At 39.6% G+C, this 27616-nt stretch overlaps 1 protein-coding gene across 2 annotated transcripts in view; it reads left to right on the forward strand.

Moving 5' to 3' along the window:
* Nucleotides 1-1660: 1660 nt before the first annotated feature.
* The window catches only part of slc4a2b (solute carrier family 4 member 2b), a 47591-nt gene continuing 21635 nt past the window's right edge, over nt 1661-27616 (forward strand). The window contains exons 1-3 of one of the 2 annotated variants that reach the window (XM_078280410.1): nt 1661-1947; nt 12048-12126; nt 16906-17077. In XM_078280410.1, coding sequence (XP_078136536.1) covers nt 17018-17077 — 60 coding nt within the window. In that variant the 5' untranslated portion in view covers nt 1661-1947; nt 12048-12126; nt 16906-17017. Of the gene's footprint in view, nt 1948-11900; nt 12127-16905; nt 17078-27616 lie in introns of those variants that run through there. The other variant, XM_078280409.1, reaches the window with a different exon arrangement.

Below are 27616 nucleotides of genomic sequence, written 5' to 3' on the forward strand. Positions count from 1 at the left end.
TGAACTGAGTAGCCTACGATGGGAAGTTAAGTATCTGAACAACTGTAAATAATGTTTAACATTTATAAATTTAGGTTGCAAAATTAAGATGTTCACTGATTATTTTTAATGTCAGAATACTACTGTCCTGTTCCTGTGTGTGTGTGTGTGTGTGTGTGTGTGTGTGTGTGTGTGTGTGTGTGTGTGTGTGTGTTAAAAACAGGCAGTCAGCGAAGGAAAGAAAGCAAAACAGGCAGAGATCATTAGCAGATAACGATATTATAGAGTAAACAAGGACTGGACCACTATGGCTATGAAGCACAATAGCTGATCTGACACTGGCGAAGGGTGTGTGTTAAGACTTTTTTATACTTGGTGACTCATTCGGGTAAATGAGGGGCAGGTGTGCAAGCACGTAATTGTCCGTTGACTACAGAGCAGCAGGAAGAGTTAAGGGCTGGCAAGCATAAACAAGGGCCAGAAAATATTAATAAATATGATGATAAATTATGCTGAACCAATAACAATGTGGTAATTTGATGAGACATAGTAATTTAGGAATATGCACGATATAAGCACAACACTGAAAGAAAGGTCTTCAAGACACAGCTTCAAGATCAGGTAAAGTGGGACCTACGCGAATACTGTGTTTTATTGGTGGCCTACGTGCTCTTAAACACATTTGTTATTGCATTACTACAAACCAGATAATAATAAGCCTGGAGCTGTTGGGAGCTCTTGTCTAGCTCGTAATTGCTAATATGTAATGATCATAAACAATTGCAGTGGTGAACTTTATTCTTGTCCCTGAAAACCGGAAGCTGGCAAACCTTTGATCATACACATGGTCTTCAGTAGAAAATGCAGTTTTCCCAGTTCTCAAAGTTTTTCTCTGGACATCTCGCTCAAAAGATGAGACTGAAAGTTTTGTTATTTCTTCTTTCCTTTTCTTCTCAACAGTTAAATGACAACTGGGCAAACTCCGTCAGCTGAAGAGCGTGTGATACACTGAGGCTGTTACAATCAAAAGCTTCATGGCAAGTAACCTAAATTTATATTTTTTGGATGTTTTGTCAATACATTGTTATATTAATAGGGCCTATTTTGATTTAACTGAGAATTTTATGTTAATGATGGCGATGAAACATTGTCAGTTACCCAGAAAGATTGAATAACTAAATACATTTCAATGGCTAGGCCTACTTATAGGCTAAACATACAGATCCGCATTTAAATTTATGCCAAATAATCACGTTTTCAGTAGAATACGTTAATAAATTCTGACAAATAAAATAATATTTAATCATAAGGATCATAACGGTATGACGCCCTCCTCAGGCTTTCGTCAGAAATATGAATCATCATTTACGCAGGCGCAGCTACTTGAGTCTGGAGGAAATAGCGACAAGTTGTCAGAAATTAAACAGTTTAACCGGAATGTGATTAATGTTGGCTTCAAAATAATGGCGTTCAAGTGGCGTTAATAAGAAGCCAATAACAGAATAATGCTGTAATGTGATGTTTTGTATCTTTTATTTATCATGCGTTCGTCCTTGGATATTATATTACATTTTTGCCGTGTTAAATGCACGCATTTTGCTTTTCTCATCACAAAGGGTTTTATTTTGAATCCTCTACCGGAAATGTAAGTGTTTTAATATTTGGTTGGATTGATGCCGGTTGAGCAAGTGTTTCAGAGAGAGTTAGTTTGAGGTGACAAGACACCGGTGAATTAATAAGCCTCAATGTGTGAGTTGTTGTAAGCCTCAGAAGGATTTCGCTTTGTGAAAACCCATTTTTGCTTTGAACTATCGTTGTTTTGATGGTCAAGAACTGGGTCTTGACTGTTGACTTATTTTCCTGTGAAGAAAGGCGGCATTGACAGGCAACTGCCACACATGCATGCAAGTGTCCGCTGCTGGTGCTGCTGGTAGATGACTTCGCTTTGTTCCTCGGCTTGTTACACAGGTAATAGAGGATGGAAAGTCCTGTTAATGTGCTAGACTTTGTAGTTTTGTCGTGGCTTAATCCTCCTCACAGACTGGTGGATAGTAAATGATAATGTTAGAGCCGAGGAGTTCCTCCTATCAAGCTAGCGGTCACTCCTCCTGACAGTAGCTATATCATTGTAGAAATGTGATGGTTATGTTAAAGAGTTGGCTAGTCCACATTTTTCTTGTCTTTTTGAACTGAACAAGGCTTTTCAACAAGGCAGTGTGGAGACAGCGTAATTCATTTATTTAGTCATTGCACACTGGTACAACAGAAGCACGTCTTCTGTTTCTCAGGTCATTGGGTGACATCATTAAAAAGATCTGTCTTAGACCTTTTTCACGGCAGACATGTTGACATGTCATAGTAGGAAAAGCACAGGTGTATTCAAAACCATTAATGATGGCTGCATTCCACTTAGGAGAGGCCCTGGTATTGTGCATGCTGACTCACTGAAATATCTTACTGGACACTTGATGGAATTGAGCCATCGTTAAGGTTATCAATTTCAGCTGTGCTTTTCCTACTATGACAAGTCAAAATGTCTGCTGTGAAAAAGGTCCATTGGCAAGTTAAATGTGAATTATTATATAAATCAGAGAAAAATAACTTCTCACATTTGAGGAGCAGATATGCCAATTATCAAAATTGTTTTTAAATTAATTTTGTCAATTTAATAATTGATTAATCTGCAAATTGTTTCAGCAAAAGATGAAATCTCTCTCAATATAACCCATGGATTCTCATTAGGAAACCCCATGTTTCAACCCATTGACCTCCATTTGAGGTTTTTGTTCTGTGCTTCTATTGTACCAGAGATCTGAACATGAAAGTGGAGCACACTAATGAGGGAGCATAATATAGCATTAAGCTACAAAAATGTCCACATAATGACAAATGGCTACAACAACTCACGAAAGCCCAATACAAAGAAATTGCTGTTAAAGTTCTTTATTTTAGTTTTAGTATTTAATGCATAGGCCTAACGATATAAAACGGGCAACTCCTCTCATTTGTGAAACTGCAACCAGCAAATACTCAGTGTTTTTCGGCTGTGTGCTTTTTTACAGCAGACATTTTGACATGTCAAACACAAGTGAATCTAATAGCATTAATTGCTGCAGTAAAATTATTGCTGGAACTGAGCCATGGTTTGTGTTATTAGTTCCACCTGTGCTTTTCCTGCTGTGACAAGTCAAAATTGCAGCTTTGAAAAAGGTCTACAGTATGAATCTGAGAAACAAGAGTGCTCTTATGCTAACTATCAAGATTCATGTGAACAGGATTATTGAGACAGCCGTATGACATGTAAAGTACAGGATGGACAGAGTTTTGACAGGGAAGAAAAAGAAAACTGGTAATGCTAATAAAGGATACATGTCGGTCAAATCCATAATATAATTAAGCATATTTTGCTCTCAAATTCAGTGTCAATATAGAGACTTATATTACATTGTGTGCAAAAAGTTAACTTGCATTTTTCATTTGCACAACAGAAACTAATGAGGAATTTTAACATGGCTCCTTCTGTTACTGTGTAAAGATGTCAGGCTGATCCCTGCATCACCCTGTTGGGGTCCTCCCTAACTCTGTTATGACTGGCTCACTCTAAGTTATCTCGCTTATTACACGGCTTGGTTATATACTTGATTCTGATTGGTCGATTGCAGCATTCTACGGTCTGCTATTTCTGTATAACAGACTGTTGCCATGGACGGAGTTCTGATCATAGTCTCTGGCGACCCATTTCTAAATCAATGAATATGTTTTGAAATTAATATTCTGAGTCGTCTGGAGCTAATATCGCTGATCAGCGGATCACAAAGGGAGCGAGAGGGTGAAGGAAACGGTGATCGCTAACAGCGCTAATGGCAACAGTGCATTAGTTAGCTCCATGGTTAGCTTTACTCACTGGGGCGACCTGGGTTCCGTCGGAGAGCAATGCTCGTCAATGGTAAAGTTAACTGTCCCGACCAGTATGAGCACAAATGTTGATTTAAAAATGATTTTATTGATTTAAAAATGGTCCGCCAGAGTCTTTGATCAGAACTCCATCCATGGAGACGTTCTGTTATACTTAGCAACGGTCTGTTATACAGAAATAACAGAACTTTAGAATGCTGTGATTAACCATTCAGAATTGAGTATTCAATCAAGCTGTGTAATAATAAATAAGGGATAATGTAAAGGGAGCTGGTAATTTTTGAGCCTTGCATCACGCTGAAGGGGTTCAATTTTGCAATGACTGGCTTGCTCTACATTATCCCGCTCCAGAAGTTTTGGTTATTTAATAGTATAGAGTATTGTTGGAGGCACATGACATGAGGCCTAAGATTTTCATTGTCAACAACTATTTATGTTATTGTTGTGCACATGATCAATAAAGAACCTTGGACAATAGCGGAATCTGAACAGGTTTGTCTATGGTGAATCTGACCTTGTTCAATCTGCACTCTCAAATTCCAGAGCAACCGTTCGGCTTCCTTTTGTCGTGTAATCCTGCGTGGTGCTTGAACATATCAGATACATCCATCTTATCTGCGTGATCAGTCTCAGCTTGTATTTGTTTTCCTTCGCCTCAGTGGAATATGTCAAACAGACTTATTGTTAACTGATTTGTGACAACAATAGTGTGTTTTGCTGGATAAAAAAATGTCAAAGCACAGTTGAGCAGAGTGTCTCTACATTCCTGTCGTGGATTGCTTGGTCATGCAGAAGACAAGGAAAGGAAAAGAGGTTGATAAAAAAAGCTTTTTTTTTTATCATGACCTCTCGGCTCTTCATGTTTATTTTACCTTCCCCTCTGCAGATAAACAGACCCAGCATTTTGTTAAACCCATCAGGCCTAATAAACTGTCTTAACCTAAACCAAACACTGCTATTACACTGTTTTACTATTACAAATTGTGGATTCACATCTTTGTCTATGAATCGGTTTGCTCGCTTGGCTGTTGTTCTTCTCGAGTCTACTAAGTTGCATGCAATTGCCATTTAGCACTTGGCAGCACACCTTGGATCGTGCATAATTTGGGCTACCATCCTTTAATATTAAACCCCATTAAGCTTTCTGGACTTTGTAGTCACTTTTGCAGCATTGTACACTACACTGCAAAAGACATAGTCAGACATCCTTGCACCTCTCTGTTTCCCAGGAAATTGATAAATGGCTGATTTGTATTTGAACGTAGTATGAGATTTTAGGCCTTTGTTTTATCTCTGGGAGCCCTGGAGATTATTCCTGTCTCATGAGAGCAAATACAGTTATTACAAGTGCACCAGGTCAAAGCTCCACAATTACTGTGTTTCTGTGAGAATCTGGCTTTTTCTTTTGTCCAGCTGGTGCAACCTGAGCAGCCTGGATGCAGTTTTGACAGGAAGTACCACACCCTAACACTTGAGCTGAATAGGACCAGTAGCTCATGACTGTAAAAAAGGTCTTACTGTCCAGTGGAGGGTTCTGTTTTGTCCCATTTGGCAGCACTGTTGTGTAATGCATATACAGTAGGCCTGGGCCAACTATTTAGTTATTTTTAATTTTTTTTTATCCGTCTTGGTCTTTCTTGGATAGATGTATAATTCCTTTCGGTGATATACCATGAAATTGTGAACCCTCTGCAGACATGATAATTTATCAAAGTTTACAAGAATAAAGGCATTACAACAAATATCAGTACAGTCTCTGTGCCAATTTAGTGTTTTAATTACAGTCTAACTGATGGGATTTATTAGGCTGATACCGCATTTGATATTTGGGACTTAAAAGCTGCACAAATCAATATCTTTAAATTATGAATGTATCACATGGCTTTGTGTAATGTGAGAGGCGGGGCTCATTGTGATACACCCATAGACTATTGCCTCACTTTGCTGTTCCCCGCAGCTCTAGAGCATTTTAACATCTTTCAGCTCATTGATTTGGTTTTATGGACCGCAATTTAATGTTTTGGTTCAGCCTCACCACTGAAAATGACTTTCATATCTCCAGAATACACTGATATACGTATATCTCTAAGTCAGCTGATGTTAAGTCCGGATTTACTTTTTATACACTTTCATTAGTTTACTGCAGACATGAAAAAATATTGATTAAATGTCTTTAATGTTGAGAGGCGACACTAAAGTAGAATCTTTTACATCCAACCCTCAAACAAAATGGGAATTCAGAATAAACTAAATGTGACGTTTGAATTTGGCCTTATGTTGCGCTATGCTTGATATGTTACATTAATTCTTAGTGGACTTGTATGTATAGTTCTTTGAACTATTGTCTCCTTCTTGAGCATAAACCTTTTATATTCTAAGTTACTGATATAGCTTGTTACTCCGAGCTTAAGGACATTTTGAGTCTGCAGGCAGTAAAACATTTTCCACATGACATTTATTTCCATTTCACAATGTGTATTGACCTCCTACAATACACTTGAACCCTCTTCAAGGTATAAAAATACTTGGGTGGTGATTGCTTTTTCTTTTCTGGAGTAGAGGACAATGAGCAGGCATTATATAAACTGCCAGTATTTAGTTGCCTCTTCAATCCCTCTTCACCCCAAAGACAGGTGCTGTCTTAGCTGTAAGCACAGCCGCTGCTCGCCAAAGCCTCTGACGGGACACAGAGCGAGATAAAGATGGGCATACATTGCCTCAGTGCAGCTGTTAGCTATGTGAGACTGGCAATGTTCCAGTGACTGTGTGCACATAACTTAGCACGGTCATCCTGAGGTGCTGGACCCTGCCAAAGTGAGGGAAGTTAGTGTAGCTGGGCTGTGAAGAGCAGAGCAGGGAGGTAGAGACGTCTACATATTGAAAGAGGAGCTGGATGGGCACAGCCACCAATATAAACCAATGCCAAATCCCCATAGAGATCCACAAACAGGGAAGCTATCAGTGGTATACAGCTACACCGAGGTCGGTGTTTGCATCACCAAGCTGCACAGGAGACTTGAGCGGGGGAGAGCACTAAGCAGTGTTCTGGTGAGTTTCTGTCAAGTTTTTAGCTTCACAATTTTTGCTTGTAATTGTCACTGTTAACATGATACCCAGTTCTCATTAATAAGAATACATAAGTAAAAAGTAATGTTTTGGTCCTGGGTTGACCACTTGAGTGTGTTTTCTTTATGTCTAGAAATATGTCCTAGCAGACTTGTTTTAGACTTGAAGGGAGAGAAGAATAACAGGAAGCTGGAGGGAGAATTTCTGAGTTGTGTTAACCCTTTGTATAAAACCTAGAAAAACTGAAGGCGAGATTTTATTGTGACATACATCCAAACACAGGATGGTTTGGATGTATGTCATTGCTTTATTTTACCACATTTAGCCAAAATATTACTGCCAATAAATGAACCTTGAACCTTCTTAATAAACTTAATTTAAAATGTAAAAAGCAAGAATGAGGACAATTCTGTGGTTGTTTTGTAATTAGCCTATGGTCTGTTGGTCATGATTAAGAAAAAGTTATCAGTCGACCTTGCACGCATGAAGTCATGGCTCTTAATATGGTTGACCATAGTGGATAATGCTATTATTAGCACACTGTTGGGATTGAGGAAAGCCCCAGACTTTGAAGTGGACTTCAATTTTAGCTGCTTGTGGCTTTGACTATGTTTTTTTTCCCCGCAAGACATGCATGTGACTGCACAGTGATCCCTCATCCCTAGGGACAAACAATTATAACTCACACACATTATGGACACACACTCAGGTTCCTCCTGAGGTTGGGTATTTCTTTAGCCCTAAGGCTCATATAAGCTGATGTGGAATGCAGCGCTTGATTATTTGGCGAACGGGTAAGCAACTTGTTTAGATCACAGGACTGTTCTTTGTTCGCTGCAAAACACAATTAATCTGGCGGCTTTTATGACTTTAGGTGGGATTAATTGTATAATAGTGTTGATTCCTCCATGACATTTTATTTTTTCCATTGCCACATTTCCAATACAATAAACCTGTGCCATGCCAAGGTGTAGGCCTATTTGAAGGGAAATTTACCCTAACACTGATATATATATTTTACCAGTACAAGCAGGTAGTCGAGGTGAACAATGAAAAATTATTAAACCTGATGGACATACTTAAAATGCTAATGTGTGTTCATTACCAGTTAATAATTAAAGACATATTAGGCAACATGTCATTGCTTTCCCACTACTTTTATGCACACATAACAAATGAATAAACATCCTGTGCAAATGTATAAACATGCCCAAAAACATGCAGTTCTAAAGTACCAGTTTTATTTTGAACTTGAAATATACACAATGTCGCTTAATCATTTGCATAGATTTATTTCAGAATATCGATTACTTATTATTACCACATTACAGATGCTCAGAAGCATCTTGGCAACATTTAAATTCCTTTCATGAAAAGTCAAGTTGCCAATGTTCTAAAGAAAGCCAGTATATAATGACTCACTCGCTGTCTTTCAGTCTGTATTGGAATGAAAGCTGTCATTCTTGTATGTGGTTGTTAACCAGGCTTTTGTTGCACTCCCTTTCATGTGCCACCATAAGAAATGTTCTTTGTAATACCGAAAGTTTTTCTCTACCAGCTGGTCCCCCATTGTCTCACAACATGAATTTATGTCACTCTTGAGCTTAAGAAAGACATTGTAATAGACCTTATTTCAACATGGGACACACTGTATCTAATGATCATGTGATTAAAGGACCATGCAATGTTTTTGCATGTTTTGGCCCTTGTAACGTCCAACCAATTTCCAATTTTCTTTGATATTTTAATGCATTTTTAGCCATGCTTGCGGTTTGGCTCTCTGGATGCCAGTGTTGGTTGGTTGGTCGGTCAATACATTTGGTCCAGAATGCAATATATCAATAACTATCAGATTGCTTGCCATGAAATATCGTTCAGTCATATCATGGTTCTCAGACGATGTATCCTAATGACTTTAGAGATCCCCTGACTTTTCATCTAGTGCCACCATGAGGTTGAAGTGGGTGGATTGCCATGACATTTTGTCCACACATTTATGGGCCCTTCAGGATAAATTGTAATATTTTTTTCCCTGACTTTCATATAGTGCCAGTACCACTATCAGGTCGGAAATGTTAATTTGTCTTAAACTATGGTTTATGATAAAATACCTGCAATAGGCCTACTACATTCCCATCGACCTCAGCTGTATTTTTCCGTTTAGTGCTAATTAGCAAATGTTAGCATATTAACATGCTAAACTGAAGTGGTGAACATAGTAAACATTATACCTGCAAAACATTAGCATGTTAGCCTTGTCACTGTGAGTGCGTTAGCATAGTAACGTTATAATTTTTGCTCAATGCATTTTGGGTAGGGTGACCAGATTGCCCGGAGCTAAAACCGGGACACTTTGCGCGTGACCGTAGTGCACGCACACGCTTTTTAACGTGAACGTGTGCCAGCTCAGGTCAGACATGGACACAGACAGATTAGACACAATTTTGCCAACAGCACATGTAGGCCTACTGCTCACAACATAATGGGGTATCTCAGTTAATATTCATGAATTTTCTTGGTATTTAGCCTACATATCTAAGAAATAATATTAAAAGACATTGAGTGAGTTTCGTGTGGGACCAACTTTATTTTTCAGAATTAAAGCATTCTTTTGGAAAATGCACAGGCTTGAACTAAAGTTATGGTAAGGGTACATGAATTATGAATTCATGCGTGAATTAATTCATGATTTGTGCATTACTTCATTCCTTTGTCTTATGAATCATCAGGAATTGACATGAGTTCATAGCCTCTCATTCATGACTTCATGCATGAACAACACATCAACTAAAGCATTAGTAGAAAAAGAATCATGATCATGCTTAATAAATCATAATTCATAATGATGTGCCCACATACCTAATGCTTTAGTTGTGTTGTTCATGTACGAGGTCACGAATGACAGACTATGAACACGTCAATTCCTGATGATTCATGGGATATTAAGGAATGCATTAACAAATAAATCATTGATTACATAATGCGTAATAATACATAGCCTACATCAATTCATGCATGAATTCATGATAATTCATGTACCCTTACCGTAAAGTGTTACCAGTGTTATTCTAATCAACAACAACAACACACACACACACACACACACACACACACACACACTCACACTCACTCACTCACTCACAAATCTCATTTGATAGAGCAGATAGCTTCCCTATTGGAAACATTCATTCCGTATATTTGTTAGAGGAGTGAATTTTCTCAAGAATCAATTTGTTGGCTGAAAGCCTACCGTGAAATTGCGCACAGGTTTCAGCAAAATTGGCCCATGTGACGAGTAGCGCCTTTAAGGTGGGAATGGTCAAGCGGTTCCTCCCGTCAGTCCATGTGGTGTTCATGAGCGAAAAGATCCGCTCAACGTAGGGCTGGGCGACATGGAAAAAATCTAATATCACGATATTGTTGACCAAATGCCTCAATATCGATATTGCGGCGATATTGTAGGGTTGACAATTGGTGCTTACAACAAATATTTACACAATGAGATTTTTGATAAATAATCATCATCACTGTGTATATAATAACTAAGTGGGTAAAGACAAATAATAAAAAAAGCTAGAACAGTCTGGTAAGTTCAAAAAATTACATCACTTTACTGTATTGCAGCCATTAAAACCAGGGACAGATAACAATAGTGTCATATCACGATATTACAATATCCAAAATCTAAGATGATATCCAGTCTCATATCACGATATTGATATAATATCGATGTATTGCCCAGCCCTAGCTCAACGGGAGCATTTGTGCCCGGTAGACACATGGCGAACTGACAAAGGAGACTTACATTTTTGAACGGAATCTCCCTGCTTTTGAAATGCGCGAACATTTCCACCCAGCGCTCGTCCGCTGACTTTCCAGCGGACCCAGAGGGACTGGTTAAAACGAGACAGATAAGAAGAGGCATTGCAACAATGTTTACAAATATACATTGTAACGCTGGCTGCACAGATTATGCAGACCGCTACGATTGACTGACACACACACACAGTTAAAATAATACGCTGGACGCTTCTTTCTACATGGGATAATTGCATAGTGGTTGCTGTAAATCGGGACATTTTAACGTCCCGACAGGCTTTTGTTGGGACTCGGGACATGCAACTCAGAATCGGGACTGTCCCGGTCAAACTGGGACATCTGGTCACCCTAACCTAGTCCGCCTTTAGGCTGACTTAAGCCACAAAATTAGGGTGACCAGACGTCCCGGTTACACCAACCACTATGCAATTGTCCCGGTTGTCAGCGATTACATAGCCGACCTGGTCTTATTATAGTCTGATAATTAACTAAGTAGTGTGTGTGTGTGTGTCTCAATCGCAGCCTGCAAAAGGGTGCTTTTTTTTGTCCACCAGCCAAATGGCTAGTGAATGTTTAAATTTTACCAGCCACTCATTAGATTAGCATTGTTTTTTTGGCTGGGGAGTGAAAAAAAAATCTACCTGCCCACCTCCACGCATATTTTACCAGCATTTGGCTGGTGAATGGTGCTAATTTTGTACCCTTAGTAAAATTCTAAAAAATTAAAAAAATATATAATAAAGTGAGGAAAATCCCTCTTGAACTGGTCACAATTGGTAGACACTTGCATCGAGTGATGACAAGTTGCAAGTAGATATCGCTTTGTTTTTAAGAGGTCGCAAGCCAAACTGTGGAGAACCAGAACCACTGTTCTAAAACACGCAAATCCCCTACTATGGTTTGTTAAAGACAGATATTGATCATTGGGGTTGAGTTTCCACCTCAAGATTAAGGTCAATTTTGTGTGTGGGGGGGGTGGGACAGCAGACAGATATATTTGTGTGTCTGAGCAGCAGCCTCTGACTCAGTGTTGAATGGGTCCTGGAGTCACATGGCTACTTGTCAGCAGGCTGGAGGAGGAAACATAATACTGAAGAGGAAGGCTGCTGCTATCATTTTGTGCCTGTTGGTCTGAGAGCTGAGTGCACTCAGCTCGTCGAGAGGCTGAGACCGCACATGAACTTCATGGCTTCACATCTCTAACTCTTGTTTCTTTTGTCTCCCTATCTCTCCCCCCTCTGTTTGTTTTTGCCCTGCACTCTGACCAGCCCCGGGTCTCTCTTTACAGCAGAGTTCAGAATTGCACTACAATGTCTGCGGTGGCTTCTCTGCTGTGAGCACACAAAGGTACAGTACAATCATTGATTTCTTTTTGTACTTCTTGCCCAGCTGTCATTTTCAAGTTGTCATATTTGTCAGAATGTCACTTTACATTGCTTGTTGTTTTTCTATTTAATTTATTGTCTGTTAAATTATTGCTTATATGGGTTAGTCCTCAATTAGGTGAGCAGAACCAGGTTTAATCAAACTTAACAAGATTATTCTCCTTAGGATCTCAGGCTTGAACAACCATAGCATGAACAACTGTAAACAAATCCTGCACAGGTTACACAGCGGGAAAAAAAGGCCTTTAAACAAGCCACTTTGTGCCCACTTGAGTTGTAGTAGCACAAACATGCTCTTACACTCTTAAATCTTAAATTAGAGCCTTTAAAGGCCATGTTTTTGTGATGGCCCTCCTAAATGCTGTGGTCAAATCAGAATTCATAGCTACACAAAACAGACCTTATTTTCTCTGTGTTTGTCTTTTTGCTTTCTTAAACCACTCTCTGACCCATTTCTGTTCATCACACAGTTTTTTCTTTTTAACATCAGATCTTGCATGCGTGTGTTCAGTGTGTCAGATAAAATATTAAGGCCACGAATAATCTTCACGTCTCTTGAAACACAATCAGTGTTTCAGGAAAAAAATAACATGAGTTTTCTGCTAAAAGGAAGCAAATGAAAAGTACTCTGTCTATTTTTTTTGTAAGCCCAGTTCTCTAATGAAACCTTAAAACCACTTTCCTCCCTGTCATTGTCCTGTTTTTAAAGTACAGGCTTGTGTGCTGGTTGAGGTCTGGACACTGATCAAGCTGCTATTTCTGGACAGGCATTTTTATTTGCAGTTTGTGTATTTTATTGAACTGTTCTTTAAATATGCTCTTTTTGATAGAATTTGTAGATCAGCATGCAGTCTGTGGTCGACACTCGCGTGCCAAGCTGCCTGTCTGAAGCCGGGCCCGGCCGGGTGCCCTGGCAGATCACTGGGTAAAGACGCATGTGGGCTTGTGTCGTGCGTACGAGTCTGGCTCGTAACCTCTGTCCCGTTGTCTGACTCTCTCTCCGTAATGTCATTTTGAGGAGGCAAAGATTTTTTTTTTTGTACATTTTTGTCTATCCTTAACACTGAAGGTCACATGATATTACAATGAAAGATGTTAAAGAACAAAAAAAATATTTTCGAAATGCAGATTTTGGCTTAGAGTGAAAAACTCTTTTGCTGTTTTGGTAGTTGCTTTTGAGATGATTGCTGTGCTGACTCATCACTTCTCTCAGCTCCTAATGCAGATATCTCCTCTAAATATTTGAGTGTCTGTAGCTTTTAATAGTTCCTTTCTTTTAGAAAGCCCTGCAGAGTATCTAAAAATACCTAACTTCTCAGATTTTGAAAGAATGACGTGTTTTTATCAATACTGGAAACTTTCAACATACCAAAGAGACTTTGTCAGGTATATTGGCACTCTGTGGAGGAGGTGAGTCACCACTAAGTACATATTACATATCTTAATAATGACAGGAAAAAAAGTCAAACTCATGCATCATCTCGAGTTATCACCTTCTTCTAACGGTATGACGCAAATGTCAACCTTACTATATGGTCATAATCAGATAAATTTGTGACTAGATCGGTTTAGTTAAAGGAAAACAGAATCATTGCAATGTTATTTCAGAAACTGTAAATAGCAGCATATCAGCTGTCAGAGGAAATGTGATGTATTTTGATCTATAGACAGAAGCTTTTTCTTAGTTTCTTAAAGGCATCCTTTAAAATAATTGAGTGTATTTGGCTGCTATTTTTTGAGACCTAAAAATTGCAATAGTTAAGCCCATATGCCAGATACATCTGTAATTTAAACAGAAACGGGACAACTGTAGTTGGATGTTACTTTCTACATGGCCTGAATGTACAGTATAATCTGCTCTCTGTAGGAGGGATGGATGAAGAGGACTGTGACTGCTTACTATACTGTAACAAGTTGAGTTAACCGATAATGTCACAGGGTAGACATTAAAACATTTTGTACTAACCCAGATTATTTTTGGAATACAGGTCTGGTCCAAGCATACACACGGTTTTTCAGTTAATTATTTCTAAAGTCTGACATTATGTACACAGAATCCCAAAGTGCCCTGTTTCTATTTTTTTTTTTTAAAATACGTTTACAGCTCCTCCTTACCTTCCTGTTTTCATACTTACTTCCTCCCAGAAGGATAGTTTTCCCAAAGCCTTGTGTGCACACATTTGAAACTGTACCTAAATCTTGCATTGAAAAGTGGAAAAAATGTCCACACTCATTTTGTTTTTTTAGCAACAGTTTGCAAGGTACTGCGCTCCTGGATGAATCTGGGAAGACATGATGAACTTCTTCCAGGGGAAACACAGAGCATCTTGTCCTCACTTCCTCTTGCACCATCAGCATTCATCCATGTCCTTTTTTTGTAATTTCGGTTATTACATAAGGGACAACCAGTTCCTTTTTTTATCAGGTCTTCTGCCTGATTGTACCTGATTGCAGACAATAACCTATCATTGAGGACTATGTTTATGAGGACTAATTTTTTTTTCTTACAAGACATTATTACTTTCTGGTTCTGATCATTATTATAATCTGTATTATTACAGCCATGCCCTGAGTTAGATAAGCCGGTTCCCATGCTTTTTGCTCAGGATCCCAGGGTTCTGTAACTTTATCCCTGTGTAGCCAGCCCTGCCTCTTCCACAGTGGTGGGGTCTAGGTTTACTGAGAAAGTAATCTTAAATGGCACACAGGCTCTAACTCCAATAGACTCCTTTATTGCCACCACTGCACAGATTATAATGTCTCAAACTAGTTAAAGTCGTTCTGAATTGAACAGCTGCTGGGATGTAATTAACATTTGGTGCAGTGATTACTATTTTGGCAGAGCAAACCAAAAGCGTTGCCAAAACATTGTGTAGTCTGCTCTGTGTCTCGGGTCTCTTTGGCAGGTGATGTCATCTTCAATCCACACAGTTCACTGTCCAGCTCCTAAATACTTCTGCACTGCATTTAATCTCTTGTCATTGATTGTGCTAAATGAAATGGACCTATCAGAAATCCCTCAACGTCAACAAGGTCATTGATATGATTGTAGTCGGGCAGCAGGAAGGCCTTATCGTTTCTTTGATAGCTACTGTCGGAGAGCCAGAACATGATTTCTAACTCACACTGGAAAGTGAACCAAAAGAGAGCCCTCCTCTGCTTTTAGACTAAAAGAAAACCGCTGTTTTGTTAACAATTGTGCTAGTGAGATGATTTTTTTTTAGAAGTCTTAAGGGGATGAGGACTACCTGGGTTCCTAGTATATTAAAAATGTTTTGTTGTTTGCTTTAATTAATTTAGATATTCGGTTGATCTTTGCAGCCTAACATAAATGTTAATTATATAAAGAATTAGGGATGCAAGTAAAAAATTTCTTGATGCATTTTTCGCTTTAAAATAGTCAAACAAATACTAGTCACATTTCTTAAAGCCCAAAGTTACATCTTCAAATGTGTTGTTTTGGCTGACCAACAGTCTGAAACCCCAAAATATTCTGTTAGCAATCATAGAGAAAGAAAGAACCAGTACATTTGACAGCCCGAATCACTGAATTTTTGGCACTTTTTATAAAAAGAATAATTACTGAAACGATTTATCGGCTATGAAAATGGCCGAATGAATTCTGATTACCTTTTGGATTCCTGTGGTTGTATGTCATACAATGGCGACGCGAGAATGACGGGTGGAGGTTGAGCTGAGGCTCGTGCCGCCGCTTATCAGAGTCCTCTGCACGGTAGCACTGCGTTATCTTGTTCTTATCTGACTCTGATTAATAATCTTGAATGACGGTGAGGAAGTGCTGCATGGATTAAAATCAATAATTATAGAAATAGAAAAAAAGATGGTGTCCCTATTTGTAAAAGCATGTTGGTATATTTGACCACTGTGGCCATCATAATGTCATCGTAAAAACAACATTCAGTTTAGGCCATCTGTGTTTCTAAAGTGGGTTTGGGGACTCAAAGGTACTTAAGGGGCTTCCAGGAAATCCTGAAACTGTTGATTACTCCTTAGTGTAGCCCTCCAGTGAAGCATGTTGCTTTGCACTTCAGCACATGCAAGAAAGTCAGCACTTTGAGGTTAAAGTGCACATTAGCATTGTCATTGTGAGTATAAGTAAAGCCTCACAGAGCTGCAAGATTGGCTGAAAAAAGTAATATAACATAATCTAATAATCTCAAAAATGTAATCTTTGTATTTAATATTTGGTTACGATTGTTTTGCAGGCAATGACGGATGTCTTTGACCCATAGATATCAGCAATCACTTCATTGCTGGTGATGCTTTACCAGCCCTGTGCTGCAGCAATCTTCACTTATTTGGGAACCTTTTGCCTTCAGCCTGGTTTTCAGCAGTGAAACACATCCTCAGTTGAATCTACCTGTAGGTTAGGTGATGGAACCGTCCTCTGTTTTGCCCCTAACAAGTTTTGGAATCCTGTTCCTGCTGAAATGTCCTAAAATGGAAGACGATGTATTAGAAGGGTTTCAAATTGTGCACTGTTCATCCAATATGAATGTAAAATCAGCACTTTAACTTCATATTCATTGTAGAGATGTAGAGATTGTAAAGAGCCAAAATTATTAAAAACACACCGCTGCCATTATACTTTTTTCTGCCTGCACTTCATATTCTGGGATTACTGGCCCACAGCTACAGTATTTTAGCGGCATTGTTTGCCTTAATGTTATAAATCTCCAGCTTCATCTGTGCTAACCCCCGGTTCTGTATCTGTCTCCAGGTTATGCTGCCCAAAAGCTGTCTGAGTCCCAGTGAGAAAGAGAAGGGCTAAAGCCGCACCGATCCAAAACAGCTTCCCAAAGCCTCTCCAGCAGCGACTCCACTGTGGAGCCATGAGCAACCCCAGCACTCCCAACCAGATAACCGATGCCGTGGCATCGGTTATTCACAGTGTAAGTTCACACAACCACATACAGAAAGGCCTCAGTCTGCCCCGTCAGGTCAGTCTCCAGCGTCGTCAGCCACATGATAAAACACACGAGGCAGAGTTGGTGACCCTGGTCACAAACGGAGGGATTGACGCTCACAATAACAGTTTATTGTCTTTTCATGCATGAGACATGAGCGATTTAGCATGTAACTTTCCTGTACTTGAGTTCATATTCTCCCTGTGCTGGATTTCTGCTGAATCAGCTCCCTCAGTCCTCTCTGGCATCAGTGTGTGTATATTTTGGACAGTGCTGTTCCCTCCAGAGCTATTTGTGTACAAATCTAGTCACATCCTAGAGCCAATTCCCTGGCAACATACCATACTTCTGACTGCAAAAATTAAAAAAAATTCAGAACCGTTAAACACTTCAGAGCTGCACAGAGAGCTGCTACTGTTAAATTGTCCCTTTTCATTAGAGCACTGGAGAATTTAACAGTTTCAACAAAGGAAAACGTTTACTTCCTCTTTTCTTTAAGTCAATGGGTTGCCAGTGTTGGAAACACTGAAATAATATTGACACATATGAAAAACATGATTGAATGGCTGCTTGGGGGGATTGATGTGATAAACATGCTGCCAGAGGGCAGCTGGTCAGCAGCCAAAGAAAGCTGCATTCCCCAAATGGAGGTTCTCAACAAGTTAATCTTAGGATGATTAAGTAGCTGCAGCAGAAAATATCACAAGCTTAAAGGAAAAATCGGCCCATATAGTTATATATCATCAGTTTGCGATGGTTGGTGAATTCCAGAAATTATGTTCAGTGGCATTCCAGGAATTATGAGGATTGCATCTTTTTTTTTACTGATTTACCAACCTTTCTCAACCTTTCTAGTGTTCTCATGAGTTAAGGATTTCTAAGTTTCCCAGAATGGCTTTCAAGAGCCCAAATTGAAGAGAGTTCACTGAGCTGTCGGTTGAATGTGTAGGTGAGTGGAAATAATGATGTTTATAGCGCAGTGGGAGAAAAAAAGAACACCTTTTCCACTCTGTAACAAGCCATAGAGGCAACTTCTGATAGACTTCTGATGGTTTACCTTTTTATTGTACTTTTGAGAGATCGTTTCTGACTGAAAGAACACATTCTTGAGTTCAAACTGCCCTTTAGACTCAGGGTATTCATTTGGCAGCACCCGAGCTGTATGTTCTTCACTGCAACACCAATGTAGGAAATGCTTACTTTCCCTTGGCTTTGTATTTTTGTCAGTGTGCTGTCAGCTGCTTCCTTTTCCAGTGTTGCACAACTGTGAGCATGCTGATAACCACTACATCTACCCGCATGCAATCTGGGCATAAACAATATACATGCTGTCTAAGTTTGAAATCGAACCCTGCTCTTCCAGCATAGAATGCAGAGTATTTAAGAGGTGGAAGTGGATATATGACACTTAAAGGTGCTGTAGGTAGGATTGCGAAGATCCAGGACTTAGCCAAAACATTTGAACATCGACAACGTCTCAGTCCCTCCGCCCTTTCTGCTAAAGCCCAAAACGGTCTCTTAAGCCCCTATCTTTATTAAAAAGATAGATAGACAGTCGCGTTCTCGTATAGGCGGCCGCCGTCTTGGGAGCTACTGTCTTTCTAAACTATCTTTTTTAATAAACTGTCTGTACACTTACAATGTTCTCAATGCTTCGGTTAACATTTAGGGACCCTCCCTATGCTACCATTGAAGTGTGGTGATAATTTGAGCCTTTTTAGTGGTATAAAATAGCGATTTGTTTTTACTTTCTCTGTGCCCCGAATACTAGCGTTGTAAGCTAATCAGCGGTCCGCGCTAGCTTGTTTCAAGCTACAAACACATTCGATTAGCATGAAAACATGTCCCAGAGAACGATCGAGTTGGTACATATCTGTTATTAACCCCTAGGTTTGTTTTGCGCCGGAATTGTCCTTTTTAAATAAAAAAACAATTCTTAAACTGACATCACTCATTAAGTTTATGTATTCCCATTTTTTGGTCTCAAAACAGATTTACATTAGTCGTATATACATTGCCTCACATCTTTGCAACTAAAATATGGTAAAATACGTAAGAAGTACATGTCTTCAGAATGTCAATGCTTTTGGACACTTTTGTCTTTATATCAGCTATGTGAGGTTTTAGAGAAAGCCTACCTTTTTAGATGTATACATCAGGGGTCCACTGACAATATTCTTGCGAACCCAGCCATTATGTAATGTAAAACATTGCTACTACCAACTGAATCAGTGGGAACCCTGGGCTTGTTTCCCTGCAACAAGACGGTCCCATTGACAGGTGATGGGCGGCAGCAGCACCAGAAGTGTGTTCCATATGTCCACAATTTAGTTTTTGTTGCATTCATTGCAGAAAACCCTGCTTTGCATGTGATGTAAGAAATGAAAGCAACCTTTCCAGTGCTTTTGTGGCTATTTCAGGACATTCAGCCTTGACTTTGATCCAGAATGCCGGCAGAGATGCAACTCTGCTGAAACGCGCACATCTAGTAGGTCAGCAGGTGATGACAGACTGATGACGTGTGTGTGTGTGTGTTCAAACCAGCATCAATTCTTAGAGGTTCTTGCAAAAAGTCAGGGATTTTGTAGGATTGTAGTCAGGTGTATGATCAACCAATTATAGTATATAGGTAGTTATACTGCATCAACAAGGTCTCTCCCAGACAAGTATTTCAAAGCAGACTGGTGTTTCAAGATGTGCTGTTCAAGCTCTTTTGAAAAAGCACAAAGAGACAGGCAACGTTGAGGATCGTAGACGCAGTGGTCGGCCAAGGAAACTTAGTGCAGCAGATGAAAAACACATCAAGCTTATTTCCCTTCGAAATCGGAAGATGTCCAGCAGTGCCATCAGCTCAGAACTGGCAGAAACCAGTGGGACCCAGGTACACCCATCTACTGTCCAGAGAAGTCTGGCCAGAAGTGGTCTTCATGGAAGAGTTGCAGTCAAAAAGCCATACCTCCGACATAGAAACAAGGCCAAGCGACTCAACTATGCACGAAAACATAGGAACTGGGGTGCAGAAAAATGGCAGCAGGTGCTCTGGACTGATGAGTCAAAATTTGAAATATTTGGCTGTAGCAGAAGGCAGGTTGTTCGCCGAAGGGCTGGAGAGCGGTACAATAATGAGTGTCTGCAGGCAACAGTGAAGCATGGTGGAGGTTCCTTGCAAGTTTGGGGCTGCATTTCTGCAAATGGAGTTGGATATTTGGTCAGGATTAATGGTGTCCTCAATGCTGAGAAATACAGGCAGATACTTATCCATCATGCAATACCATCAGGGAGGCGTATGATTGGCCACAATTTTATTCTGCAGCAGGACAACCCCAAACATACAGCCAAGGTCATTAAGAACTATCTTCAGTGTAAAGAACAAGAAGTCCTGGAAGTGATGGCATGGCCCCCACAGAGCCCTGATCTCCGCATCATCGAGTCTGTCTGGGATTACATGAAGAGACAGAAGGATTTGAGGAATCCTACATCCACAGAAGATCTGTGGTTAGTTCTCCAAGATGTTTGGAATAACCTACCTGCCGAGTTCCTTGAAAAACTTTGTGCAAGTCTACCTAGAAGAATTGATGCTGTCTTGAAGGCTATATTGATCTGTTCATTCATTTTGTTAATTGATGAAAATAAACTAACACTTTCGTTTTTGAAAGCATTCTTAGTTTACAGCATTTTGTCATACCTGCCTAAAACTTTTGCACAGTACTGTATTTTAGCCTATATAATGTTATGTTTATTATTGTTTAGGTTTTATTTTTGCCGAATCATATCGTTTCCTCGCAGCCCAGTGGCAAATCCTTTTGCGGCCTGCTGGCTGAGGACCTCTGGTATACATTGCACAAAACATTGTCTTTAAACAAGTAAAAAAGCTGCTGTAAAGATTACTAGGCCTTTCCTACGGTGGCCTGAAGTGCAAATCACAACAGCAAATAGAAAAACGCAACAGCAAATCATAAAACACAACGGCAAATAGGAAAACACGACAGCAAATACGAAAACACAACAGCAAAATAGGAAAACACGACAGCAAATATGAAAACACGACCGCATTAACTTCTACCGGAAAAGGTAGGGCCTATCTAGTAGAGGACGGACCCTCCTGATTGGACAGACGGACTGTCTGTCTTTTAACAGGAAGGAGAGGTGAAAAACACGGAAAAGCGCCTACTTTTAACAGAGAGACAGTCCGTCTGTCCAATCAGGAGGCTCCGTCCTCTGCTAGATAGGCCCTACTTTTTCTGGTAGAAGTTAATGCCGTTTTGTTTTCCTATTTGCTGTCGTGTTTTCCTATTTGCCGTTGTGTTTTCCTATTTGCTGTCGTGTTTTCCTATTTGCTGTCGTGTTTTCCTATTTGCCGTTCTGTTTTCCTATTTGCCGTTGTGTTTTTATGATTTGCTGTTGCAGTTTTCTATTTGCTGTTGTGATTTGCACTTAAGGGCCACCGTACTTTCCTCTTGCAGAATATGACACAAAGATATGGGGCCATTTTATTTTTAACTTTGGCCGCCTTAATTCGCTAATTTTTCTTGCATAATGTGTTGAATGACATCCTTAGATATATACACTACCGGTCAAAAGTTTGGGGTCACTTAGAAATTTCCATTCCACTCCATTATAGACAGAATACCAGCTGAGATCAGTTGCATTTTTTTTTTTTTTTAACCAGGGCCGCAGTTTTCAGATTATATTATGTGCTTACATAATTGCAAAAGGGTTCTCCAATGTTTTCTCAGTTAGCCTTTTAAAATGATTTCAGATTAGTAAACAGAATGTGCCTTTGGAACATTGGATGAATGGTTGCTGATAATGGGCAATGTAGCTATAGGGCCCTATTTTAACGATCTGAAACGCAAGTATGAAACGCCAAATGCAAGTAGCTTTGTGGGCGGATCTCGGTCGGCTGTTGCTATTATACCAGCTGGATAATGACTCTTGCGCCCGACGCAAATCTAAAATGGGTTGGTCTGAAGTAGCTACATTACTCATAGGTGTGCTTTGGGCGTAACGTGCAATAAACCAATCAGAGCGTTATCTCACATTCCTTTTAAAAGCAGGCGAGCTTGTTCCATGGCGGATTGCTATTATAATAGCGGATTTGCTAGGCGCACGCTCTTACACACGAAAAATAGCCTTCTGGCTAACTCTGGCATATTGACAAATGTTTATTAATATGCTCTGTCCCTGTAATAAATAAATAAATAAAAATAAATACATCCATGGGCGCATGCCAGGAGCGGTTCACAGCTAAGGGGACCGATGTTTGATATTGATTTTTGTCACAAAAACATACTTTCCGATGTTTTGGACTCAGTCTCACTGAATCATGAGGTGATGAATGCATGGTGATATTTTTGCAATGTAGTCTAACATTAGACCAAGATTACCTCGGTATAGACGATGCAGCTCTTCTGTCTCTCCTCTCCCGTGCTGCTGCTGCTGAGACATTTGGGTTAAGTGGCATCAGCACATGCAGTTCAACATCACATCTCCTTAAGTCCTCTAATATTTACTCATTTATGCCATCAACACATCCATGATTCATGGAAATGTGTAAAACGAGGTCATATTTTTCCTTGTATTTATGTATGGTTTGCAAAAAATGGGAACTGCTGGATCCGTGAGATGAGAGAAGCAAAGTGTATGCGCGGTGTGCACACTACATTACGGCCAAGCATGCGCCCTTAAAATAGCATCTGAGTAACGCGCCACTGACTTTAGACTATGTTTGTCCTGGTCTGTGGCGGAACTGTTTTCTGAAACTGCAAAATAGCACTAGGGAACGTTTGCACCGGAACACGCCTCCTTTTTGCTGAACCGGCCCCGGGAGCGCAAGTTCAGTCCCTAATTTACTGACGTGAGTCTGTGGAAGGAAACGTCTGTGTGTGTCGGGTGCAAAATAGGAATGATACATGCGTCGGTGTACAAAGTCAATTGCGCTGGGTGCAAGATAGGGCCCAATGCATTAAAGATCAGCCACTTCTTTATACAACAGTCGAGAACCCTTTTGCAATTATGTAAGCACATAATGTAACCTGAAAACTGCTGCCCTGATTAAAAAAAACAATGCAACTGATCTCAGCTGGTATTCTGTCTATAATGGCGTGGAATGGAAATTTCTAAGTGACCCCAAACTTTTGACATTTGCCATTTATAGCCTGTAGGAGAGTTAACTGCTATAAAACGTTATCGAGATGTGGACTTATGACTTGACTATAAGACTCTCACTAAAGACAAGTGTTTGCTGTATGACAGTGCCTTAGTAGTTATTGGTTGGTCTCTTGGCTCCAAGTTAATTATTATCTCTTTAACAATGTGTGTGCGTGTGTGTGGTCAGGGAGAGTTCAGATAATCCTTTTTGGATTTTTAAGGGCTAACGTTGGGAAAGCTGAGTAATGTCCTCTTCCTACCCCGGAGATCTGCCCTGGTCACGTGAGAAGTGCTAACTGAAATGGGAAACAAGTTGTCTTCATAAAATTGGTGGACATCTGTGGCTTTTACTTTTGACAATGGAAAAGCAAATATAGCTATCTTGTTGTATTTTAGGCAGCAGCAGCACACGTGTGTGTGTGTGTGAGATGGATCTGTATTCATTCAAGGTGAGTTTGTTTAGTTCGAGCATAGAGGACTCAACATAACCTGACGTATTCTGTGTGTAATAGTCTTGTTATAATTCCCAGTTAGTCATTACACATTACCCTTCATTGGGAAAGAAGAAGAAAGTCAGCCTAAATTTAGACTGACTTTCTTCTTCTGACTATGCATCTTTAGGTAAATGTAAACAACACAAACTCTGCAGCTGGTTAATGTTCAGTCTAGTACTTGTGTGTCTGAAATGTACTTATACTTCACTAACAGCTCATTGACTTTTCTCAGGCGTTAATAATAATTACAACCTAATGTTATCTTAATGCGTCACTAGTCTCACTCCTCTAATGTCATTATGTGGATTGCGAATGGTGCCTTGACAGGGGAACACTGAGCATTTTAATGGGTTTTCTGTAATTAACAGAAAAACTAACCTGCTGTGCTGCTCGATCAGTTTAAAACAGCTTGCAAAGGTTTGTTTTTACTTCCCCTCTCTCATAGAAAGGTCAGAGGTCAGGGTCAGCTGCAGAACTACGCTGGAGATTTTAGCAGTGCCAGTGCAAACAACTGCTGCATTTGTTAGATGAAAGCTGCATTGGTTTCCAACCTATTTGGTTGTGGCCTTAAATGAATAGTTTCACATCAACAAAAATGCTATTATTTACTTTCTTCCTGAGAATTTGATTAGAAGATTGATACCACACATGTCTGTACAGTAAATATGAAGCTGAAGTAGCCTGGCTCTGTCCAGAGGTAACAAAAACTGCTTTCCAGAACCTCTAAAGCTCAATAATTAATATTGTATCTAGTTTGTTTGCTATTCTCTATGCTCCATTAAATATTAAGCTGCCACCAGCAGCTGGTTAGCTTAGCGTAAAACTGTTAGCCTTTGGACAGAGCCAGGCTAGCTGTTTCCAATTTGTTTTCAAATCTTTATGCTGAGCTAAGTCAGTCAGTCAGTCAGCTAGCTGCTGGCCAAAGCTTCATAATTACATGTGGTATCAATCTTCTTATCTAACTCTCCGCAAGAATACAGCAATAATAGGCGTTATTTCCACATATGTTGAATTATTCCTTAAACCTACAGTATGTCTACAGGTGACTCTTCATCACAGGTTGAATGTCTATCAGTCAGGGACAGTTCAACCAAAGGGATTTTCCTTACACAAATTGTTTTATTTTTTTTTTTAGGCCTGAAAGTTTAAAGCTATCCACTATATCAAAATATAATATAGAATTTCCCTTGCTCAACAGACTCAAGACTTTATCAGTTGGACATCTTCACCTTAGATAAAACTGAGGTGTGAGAAGACTATCTCAAGCAAATTATCTTTCCCTGTTTGGCTTCTGAAAACCCTGTTTGCATAATATGAAATGATAAAGCTGATGACCGCTAAAAGACCAATTCCCAATACAAATATAATTAAACAGAATCACCAGACAGGAAGCAAAAACAAAAGAATTGGAGACTTATTTTCTGCTCTCCGTCTGGAGGATCTCTTGATCAAATTGAGTGAGTATATGACGCAAACATTGGTATTTGATTTTAAGCAGTGAAAACATGCGGTTTAATTTATGATGTAATAGGAAGGTTGTGAAAATCAGTGCTTGCATAATACTAAATTCAGTTGGCTAAAAACAACTGGGTTACAACTCAACATGCTTTCTTAGAATAATCGGAAACTCAGAGCACATTGTGCACCCAGCTTTTCTTGCAGACTAATGTTAAGATATGTAGGAATGCAGTGACAGCCACACAGCACAACATGATCACTACAACATCCGCAGCCTATCTCCCCCTTTCTCCTCCAAATGCTGACTGTGTGGGATTTAAGCCTACCTCACGACACAGATAATCTCCTCTGCAGCCTCAGGTCAAGTGTACACCTCTTTATTCAACACAGCCTCAGCACTTCTAAACTGTTTTGCTTCACATGTTTAAACTGTCTACTAATTTAGTCTCATGTGCCTGTACTAAATTTAGATCAAATAAATTCAAGAACATTACGTTATTTTAGTTGTTTTTTTTGTGCAGTCTAAAGCTAATTTTCCTGCTGCCTAGTACAGTATGAATCATTTGTGTTAAACATTTCCACCACTTTGATCCAAACTGAAATATCTCAACAACTATGGTATAGATTGCCATGATATAATATATGTTGCACACATCCATGTCCCCCCTCAGGATGAATTGGAACAACTTTGGTGTTCACTTAACCTTCGCAATCTTTTGCCCAGCAATATTTCTCCTGCCGTCATCAGGGACATAAAGTCAAATACATGGTAAAATGGATTTTCAATATTTTCTTTCTTTGGATAAGTGCAATGGATAAGCGTCCTGGTCTGCTAATTCACATAAGTGATCATACATTCTAACTCTTTTGTTTCATGGAGCTTTTATTGATTGCTAATACAATATTAGTGGCACTTTATATTAAGAATGTTGAGAATGCTCTTGTTAAAAGGTACCAACATGTCTGCAATAGTGCATTTCAACTAATGCACTAAACTAAAGATGGTAGAATCTTTATTTGGTTAGTGAATTGCTAAGTTTAGTGTTTTTGTTCACCGGTCAAATGATCAACCACAAATTATTATTAACCAAAAATGTATCAGTCATTTGTCATGTAGAAAATAGTGGTTTCATCTTTCTGGCACACATAACATTTTTAATATCATTTCATTCCGGCCTGTAACTTAACATGTCTTCTGTTAATATTAGCCATCAAAAATGCATCCTTTGAAAATTGTAAGATGTTTAGTTCCTCTGCATTTACATTGCCCTTTAAGGCGCGTTGATTTGGTGCACCATGGTCAATATTCAGGCTTTGTGTGTCAAAGTTAAAATGTGGAGATGAATGTCAACGTGTGGTTTTGTTCCTGGCTGTTCAAACAGGGCTTGTCCTTTCAGGCAGCATTTGTCCTCAAAGTGAGAACGAGAGTCTTGTTTATTCTTCCCTGGCACAATGGGCCGACTGGTGAAGGTGGCAGGTTGGCCGATAGGGTTCTGATTAGGCATCACGAGGCTTTGATAAGCAGGGGGAGAGGGATGTCTCCTGCCTACTGTTCTTAATAGAGGTGTCGAGGGTCAGAGCTCCAGTTTCGTCATGTTGGAGGGCAGTGATGCTTGCTGCCACCGAAACGCTGATTGCAATTAAGCTCACGTTGCCATGAGCGAGGTAAGTCCCTGAACTAAGCTTTCTTCATTGTCTGGTCAGTTTTGTTTTTACTCGGCTCCCCCTTGGCTTGTTTTTGCACATGGTTTTGGTTGTGGAACATTCTCTCACCTCTTTGAGAATCCCTCACACATCTCTCCCACCTCTCGGGATTTACTGTGAAACCATGATATGAATGAGAGCTCTATAAAAATAAACTGCCGGATAGTGTAGCAGCACACGTCTGGATAGGATACGTGTACTCAAGGTTTTTGGATCGCTCATCTAATTAAATATTGGAAGTATTGTGTTTGTGATTTGGATGCGAGGTGATGCCGAATCGCAGAAAAAGAGGGTTTTCTTTTTTTTTAATGAAACTGTTGTAGCTAAAACTATTGACTAACTTTATTAAGCTCCTCTATGATATATCTTTTACTCATAATTTCACATTTTCTTAGCCCTGAGAAATCGTCTCTGCTACTTAAAGCGTGTTATCGTTGCTGTGCTTAATTGTCTTTGGCAGTTTGTTCTGGAGGTCACTGAGGTTAACGTATAGTTTGTTACCGCCCCATCTTTGAGACTCTTGTTGGTCTTCCAGGGAAAAAATCTATAAGAGGAATTGAACCTTGGGTCAATATTGAATGTTTGCCTAACGGCAACTCTAAACTCTTTTTTTTTTTTTTTTTACTCATAATTCTCAGCTTGTCCACAGTTCAGTGCAGGGCTTTCTGCTTCTGTCTCCTGTGTGTGGCATGTAAAAACAGGTCAAAGTCAAACTCTG

Source organism: Sander vitreus, chromosome 22, assembly GCF_031162955.1.
Source record: "Sander vitreus isolate 19-12246 chromosome 22, sanVit1, whole genome shotgun sequence".
Classification (NCBI taxonomy): domain Eukaryota; kingdom Metazoa; phylum Chordata; class Actinopteri; order Perciformes; family Percidae; genus Sander; species Sander vitreus.